The sequence below is a fragment of the Rhinolophus sinicus genome, chromosome 3 (genome assembly GCF_057876585.1).
Source record: "Rhinolophus sinicus isolate RSI-liver-muscle chromosome 3, RSI-T2T, whole genome shotgun sequence".
NCBI classification, from domain to species: Eukaryota; Metazoa; Chordata; class Mammalia; order Chiroptera; family Rhinolophidae; genus Rhinolophus; species Rhinolophus sinicus.
The window spans coordinates 167,695,494-167,702,749 of NC_142503.1; the positions used below are offsets into that span (position 1 = coordinate 167,695,494).

A 7,256-nucleotide genomic window follows, 5' to 3' on the forward strand; every position below is an offset into this window, starting at 1 on the left:
CTTGCAGACTAAGGGTAAGAAGCCAGTTTTCTCCGAACTCGCCGCTTTCAAACTGTGTAGCAAAAGGGAGACCGGTCCCCTGAGACACTGATAACTTCCCGCCTCCAGCAGCGAGGCGCCGGGGTTAGGGGCCGCTCTGCACTCGCGGACTGTGAGGTTTAGCGTACCCGCGGCGGCTTCTGCGCGCGAAGCGATTCTGCTAGGGAGAGACTGGGGAGACATCCCGAGAGGGAAATTAAGAAACCTCTGCAAACTGGAGCAGGGGGATGCTTTCCTTCCCTGGCCAGAAATACGGGGAAACGCAGCTCTCCCGGAGTCCCGCTTCACCCTAGACCGGCCCCCAAGGTTCGGCAGGTTTTCTTCACTGCGTCTTGCTGGCCCTTGTATGTTATGTTTCTCACTAAAAGTTGTCCTTCCGGCGGATTCGGAAGTCGCCCCAAGCTAGAAAGGGATTCTGCTTTGTCATTATCCTCATCGCCCTCTTTATTTTGCTCCTGCCCTGTCGCATTTCAAGAAAATGTGCTCTTAGAAAAGAAAGCCTCTCAGTTGAAGCCGCTGGCAATCTCACATAAGTGATGCAAATGGTTGCAGGGTGTTGTTATTGTTGTTGTGTTTGTTTGTTTGTTTCTTCCCCTCTGCTATTTCTATTCGGGTGAACTGTGAAGATCTGTGAAAATAATATCAGGGTTTTCCGTCAGAACGAGCTTCGCCCTGCACTCAGGCGTAGCATGATCCGACCCGACACCTCCAACCATCTGTGCCATCTATCTGCCTTCTGATTTACCCGAGCTATACAAGCCGCACACAAATTGTACTTGATACTAAAGAAAAGACTGCCGGCCCAGTCCATTTCGCCGCGAATATTCCTATCTAATTCCTTTCTGGGGATGGAACTCCCAAAGATGGTTTTCCTGGCGTTTTAATTGGACTCCCCTCTCCCAATTATTTTCTTCAAACTAAACAACCCCTTGTCAAAAGGGCAGGTGAGAACGTGGTTTGTTTTGACCCAGGCCTCGGAAAACGGTATGCCATGAACTTCAATTGGGAATCAATTAAAGTTGCCAATTCAATCTGCTGGCCCAAAGGCAGAGCCGCCAAGAAGGCCCCTTTTCTCTGCAGGAAAGGTCATTGCTCAACGGCTTACGGAGTGCTTTCTGCCCCACCCTCCCCACATCGCCGTTGTTCCCCCTTTTCTATTCTACTTCTACTGAATTACTTTGGGGCTAAAAGGCCAAGGTTAGAGTTTCTATCCCCAGCTTAAGAGTTAAATGTTCTAACACAGGTTAGGGCAAAATTAGCCTGCAAGAAAAAGAGCAAATCGATATTTTAAAAAAAGATCTGTAAAATAAGCTTTTAAGTTACTGTCCTGACCTTACCAATAACTTCTCATTCCAGATGTTGCTATGGTGCACATTTGTTCAAATCCATTAAACTGGGGGCAGAGGGGAGCTAAAAAGTATAAACTTTTTGGGGTGTGATGCCCCTTTTCTTACGAGTGTTTGACTTCACGGTCAGCACCTGTGTTACCAGGTGTAAGAGTGTCCTAGCTCGAACTTTGAATGATTTCAGAAGGCTTTTGAAGGTGGTGAGGATAGAGTCCAAACTGACCTCTTCTACAGATTCCCGGTCCCGTTCCTTCTGCTTCAGATTCGCATCCCACTCGGCTGCTTTGGCAGCTGGAAAAGGAGGAAAGCCATGCAGGGATGGGTGCTGGAAAGAAATAAGGTGATCCACTTCCCCTCCCTCCCCATTAGTGCGCTGCTTGCACGGTTTGCTGTTTGGGTACAACTAAACTTGGCGAGTTCTTGGAGGATTTCGTTTTGGCCCAGTCCTTTTTGTCCTCTGGAGACCTCTTGTCCCAGGCAGCGTATCTCCCCAAAGTGGATTCCTGTCACATCATTGCCTTATTTGGGGGGTGGGGAGCGTGGGGGAGGACGGAAGAACAAGGCTGGGATTGAAACGCTGCTGCTCTCGCCTCTCTTTTTCGCCCAGCCGCTGGCAAGTCTTTTCCTCCTCCAGGTTCTGCAAAATACTGAGGAAAAGTCCACGAGTGAACGGCGGGCGCTGTCGAGAGCGGGGAGGTGCTGAAATGTCCCAGACATCCTGGTCGCAGTCTTGATTGGCAGAGCCGGCCAGTGACTGACAGGGGGTCTCCATGGCGCCCGTGCCGCCAATCCGCCCACCCCAGTAGAGGCGCCGGCTCGCCCGCCTTCGTGCCCTAACGGAGCCTAGCCGAAACCGAGCCGCGGAGCCCGCACCTCCTCCAATCCCTCCCACTTTCTCGCTCCCCGCGGTTGTGCCTCCACCGCCGCCCCAGCTGTGCGTCCGGGCTGCCCAGAGCTGCTTCACCGAGAAGAACCTAGCGCACCCGACCCGGCCCGTGGGCATCTGCTGCGTGTCCCGCTCCGGGCTTAGCGGTCCAGCCGCCGGCGGCGCTGCCTCGATGTTCCAGCTGCCCATCTTGAATTTCAGCCCCCAGCAAGTGGCGGGGGTATGCGAGACTCTTGAGGAGAGCGGCGACGTGGAGCGCCTGGGTCGCTTCCTCTGGTCGCTGCCGGTGGCCCCTGCGGCCTGCGAGGCCCTCAACAAGAATGAATCCGTGCTGCGCGCGAGAGCCATCGTGGCCTTCCACGGTGGCAACTACCGCGAGCTCTACCATATCCTAGAAAACCACAAGTTCACCAAGGAGTCGCACGCCAAGCTTCAGGCTCTGTGGCTTGAAGCGCATTACCAGGAGGCTGAGAAGCTGCGTGGACGGCCCCTGGGTCCCGTGGACAAGTACCGCGTGAGGAAGAAGTTCCCGCTGCCGCGCACCATTTGGGATGGCGAACAGAAGACACACTGCTTTAAGGAGCGCACGCGGCACCTGCTACGGGAATGGTACCTGCAGGACCCGTACCCCAACCCCAGCAAAAAGCGTGAGCTCGCCCAGGCAACTGGACTGACCCCTACGCAGGTGGGCAACTGGTTCAAAAACCGCCGACAAAGGGACCGGGCAGCTGCCGCAAAGAACAGGTGGGTACCTAGAGCCTCCTCGCCCTGCGCTCACCCGGCAGGGGGCGGGAGACCGCACCCTGGGCGCTCTTACCCTGGGCCCGACGACTTGGATTCAGCAGAGTTAGGAGCGCGGTCTGTCTTCGGTTATGAGCCCCTGTGTTCTGGGATTCTGGGCAGAGGTTTCCTTCCGGGCTCTTGGTTCCCCACCCTCTTTTTCTGGGCGCCTGGGGGGATCTCGCCAGCAGCTGGTTGCAGTCACCAAATCAAGCCTGCTTTGGGAGGGGATAAGAAAATTAAAATCCCAGGAACAATTAGGGACCCCAAGGCCCGAAGCTAATTCTTGTCAACCTTGGCCCAGACTCCTGTTACTAAGTGAAGCCCGCTTATTAGTAGCAATGTGGCAGTTTATTGTCATTTTTAAAGCCCAGATGCATCCTTCTCTGATGCTATGAAAACAGTTTTCGATGGACTCATGTTTCTAAGAAGTGGGAAATCGAGCTCTCTTCCACTCGTGGGCAGCCCAATCACAAAACAGCAAACTAGTTGGCTGTGCCTTTTCATTCCCCAGCGTATGGATCTCGATTAGACATTTTGACCAAGAACTCAGCATCTTCCCCAAGGCCCAAATGCTCCCTGGAACCCCCAGGCATCTCCTTTTGCGGTAAGCTTTGGGCCAACCAGGCCTCAGGGACACTGACAAAGGTGTCTGCCCCAAGCAGACACATGCTGGGAAGGGGTCCCCTGTCCCAGAGCCTACTCTGTCCTTGTCACCCCCACTTCATTTATCCTGACGGTATTGTAAATCTCTCAAAGGTGGTCAACAACCGGAAATGACCCTGCAAGTCCAGCATCCCGATGACCGGAGAGACTGGGAGAGGAGAAAGGACTCTGGGGGGTGGGGGGAGAGCAACTGCAGGGCTCTGCGGAGAGGCCGCTGCGGAGTACTGCCGGGCTTCTGTTGCCTCACCTTACCGGCTTTAACTGTCCGGGTTTGAGAGAGCCGCTGACCGCTGGGCTTAAAGGATGCGGACCAGTGGGCAACGGGAGGCTATGTTACACGCTGTGACTCATGTTTCTTTCCTTCCCGGTAGACTCCAGCAGCAAGTCCTGTCGCAGAGCTCCGGGCGGGCTCTAAGAGCCGAGGGAGAGGGCACGCCCGAGGTGCTGGGCGCCGTCTCCAGCCCTGCCGCCAGTCTATCTAGTAAGGCAGCCACTTCGGCCATCTCCATCACGTCTAGCGACAGCGAGTGCGACATCTGAGCTGCCCACCCAACACGCTCAGAAACAGAATCCGGTGTACAAAACGAGAAAAGCAAAATGAAGGAGGGAGGAAAGATGAAAGACCAAGCAAACCCAGCGCTTTCGAAGCCAGGTGGCCAGGAGCTCGGGATGAGGGACCCGCGAGCTCGGGTTGCAGTGTCCAGCCGGTGGCCCGCGCGGCTCCACTGGCGCCCCCCGGCCTCTACTGCAGGGGCTCACGGTGAGGCCCGACCCAGAGCCACGTTCTTCTTGCTTTGCTTTTTCCCAAGGATTTTGCTGCAAGGATGCCTCCGGAACCTGAACTGCACGCTGAGCGCCTGCCTGAATCTCCCGTGGGTATTTCACGTCGAAAGGACGCTGTTATATATGTATAACTTTTGCTTTAAAGTTTTTTAAACAAAACATATATATGCTGTTTATTTACTTATTTAAGAGACTGCCATGGTAGGTTTCTCTGTATCTTGGTAACTTGCTGTTTCTAAAGGGGCAGGGTGGAGCTGAGGGGTTTGTGTGGAGAAGCCAAACAATAAAAACCTGGTGAGCAACCTTTCTTAAATAAGGGAGCTGCTCTCAGATTCCTTAAAAAAAAAAAAAAAAAAAAAAGAAAGAAAGAAAAAAAAAGACGTTCTATTCACCAGGCAGGCAAGGACCCTAGTGCAAATGATATATTTTGCCTTCTCTGATGTCTCCTGGTATATTTTTAAAACAGCCCATGGTAGGTCCATAACCACATAGCCACCGCCCAAGTCAAATTGCGTGTGTGTAGGTAGGTACATACGTATGTATGCATGTACATATGTATGATATATTTAAACCTAGAAATTGGCAACATGAGCATTCTATATTAGGCAACTCCCCACATTCCCAGCACAGGTATGGCTTATTCACCTCACACTCACTTTTACTAAGTGTCAAGGGCTTTCAAGAACAATTTAGGAAGCCAAATTCTGGGAGTCAATAGTGAGTCCTATTTTATTAAAATGTAAGACTATTCTGACATTCTCTGCAATGAGAAAAGCTTTCCATCTCCTTTGAGGCCCCTCCCATACAAAAGCAGTAGGCACCAATGATCATACTAGAGTGAACATAAATTGTATTTAGGGTTGAACTCATATTAAAATTAGACAACAGAAGATAGGAAAGGTAATAACTAGCCTAGTATCTTCTTGCTGCAGGAGCAGGTTTTAATCAAATGTATTATTTTCAACAAAAGGGGTATACTGAGATGGTGGAAGAATGTAATCATGCCACATATTGAGATGAAATGGAAAGCTGCAGAGAAATGACTGGCATTTTAAACATCTGATTTCTGTATTAAATATGAAACAAGTCATCCAGAGCCTCCTTGTCCTGCAATGGCTTCAATTAAAAATATCAAATATTTTTAGTATTTAATTTGCCCTCCCAAAGTGTGCAGGCACACACACACACACACACACACACACACACACACACACACCAAAAACAAACAAAAATAAAACAAAACTCTGTCCTTGCACTAACAAAGTAAATGCTATCCAGAGTCTCTAAGCTTTTTCCCTAGTGACATGGATTGCATATTATAAAATTTGACATTGATCTTTGAATCACTTGAACTGAACTTCCCTCCTCATGCTCTGCTCCCCACTGGACTCCTTTCAATTTGCCTTTCTGTCCTTAACATATGCTTCTTTGTCCTTATGGACATATGTCCTTAACATAGGCTTCTTTGGTTCAGAAGCCTACTAACTTATTTAGGTAGAAGTGCCATATGCAAACCAAACAAAAATAAGTGAAGTCATGGAGACAAAAAGCAGTCAAATGGCAAGATATATGGGGAAGCCCAGGACATAAATAAGGGTTGGTTTTTGGTTTCTAAATCGCTTGAACAGATTTGGCCCCATTTGGGATTTATAAACAATTGCCAGTGTACAAAGAAACCCTTATCCAGAGAACTGTTGACAATCAAAACTCTCTTGCACAAGAGCTCTAGGTGGAAGGAGTGGGGCAAGCTGGTGTTCTTCCAGAAAACAAACAAATGCCCTACTATGGGTCCTGAAAGGCTAGGATGGTAGAAATTCCTCAAGACTCTATTTTATTTCCTAGAGCCCCTGGTAGTTTCTGGAATGCCAAGGAGCAGGACAAGGGCCCCACTGAGGCCAGGGAGGCACCTAGAGTACAAAATTTAGGGAGGTATTCACTCTCAAGGTCAAACACGTACAGCAAGTACAAGGCATCTGGGAGTGAGTGCCTCCTTAAATTTTGCGCTCTAGGTGCCTCCCTTGCCTCACCCTAGTCCTGAATCTGCCAAAGTGTATTGCACTTCAGCGAAAAATCAAGGCATTTCCAGTCTTGTTCCCCAGCCTCACCACATCCTAACTGTTGAGCTGTCCAGACCAGCATTTGAAGAAGATAGTTGGCAAATTTTATCTTTTAAGCTGATGCAAATTCAAGAGGGAAGGGAAAGGACTAATTAGTGGACTGATATAAAGGAATTTGAGATTCTAAAATCCCACCTCACTCACCAGTTCAAATGCAGAAGGAAATGTCCACTATGCATTTTTCAAAAACAGGGTGGGTAATAGCACTGCTAAGAACTAAACTTTCTCTTTACAAAAATTTCTAAAGAATGCTTCATTGCTTAGCAAAAAAAGAGAAGGCCAAACAGTGATGGAGAATTGATAGAGGATTTTTCTTCCTGCTTTGGTGAAAGCCTTTGAACTACATCTTTCTTTAAAGTACATCTCATTTGCCTGAAGTAATATGCTGCCTAAGGATTATATTGTAAAGTAGTTATTCTGTTTCACCAATCTTAAGATTTATCTAATTTTAATAATATCTTAAAGGGTGACATATTATTTAAAAGATTTTTTAAATGTTTATCTGAAACCCGATGTACCTAACTGCTTTTGTGAACAATCAATTAATTCTTCGATGATCACATGTTGGGAATTGGTCCAAATCTTCCCATGGCCTGGTATTGTAAAAGGTTTTCGTTTTCTTTTTAGTTTTTTTCCTTA

At 49.0% G+C, this 7,256-nt stretch overlaps 1 protein-coding gene across 1 annotated transcript; it reads left to right on the plus strand.

Annotated features, from left to right (window-relative positions):
• Positions 1-2,215: 2,215 nt before the first annotated feature.
• On the plus strand, positions 2,216-6,402 carry SIX6 (SIX homeobox 6). Its single transcript, XM_019750760.3, has 2 exons — positions 2,216-3,015; positions 4,089-6,402. The coding sequence occupies exons 1-2, from the start codon at positions 2,444-2,446 to the stop codon at positions 4,255-4,257; spliced, it is 741 nt and encodes a 246-aa protein (XP_019606319.2). The 5' UTR covers positions 2,216-2,443; the 3' UTR covers positions 4,258-6,402.
• The last annotated feature ends 854 nt before the right edge of the window (positions 6,403-7,256 follow it).

What these genes read in the sequence shown, in the direction of transcription:
- SIX6 (XM_019750760.3), top strand. Translation starts at nt 2,444, where the DNA reads ATGTTCCAGCTGCCCATCTTGAATTTCAGCCCCCAGCAAGTGGCGGGG. An exon ending in GCAGCTGCCGCAAAGAACAG is followed by an intron (nt 3,016 to 4,088) that starts GTGGGTACCTAG and finishes CCTTCCCGGTAG; the next exon opens with ACTCCAGCAGCAAGTCCTGT.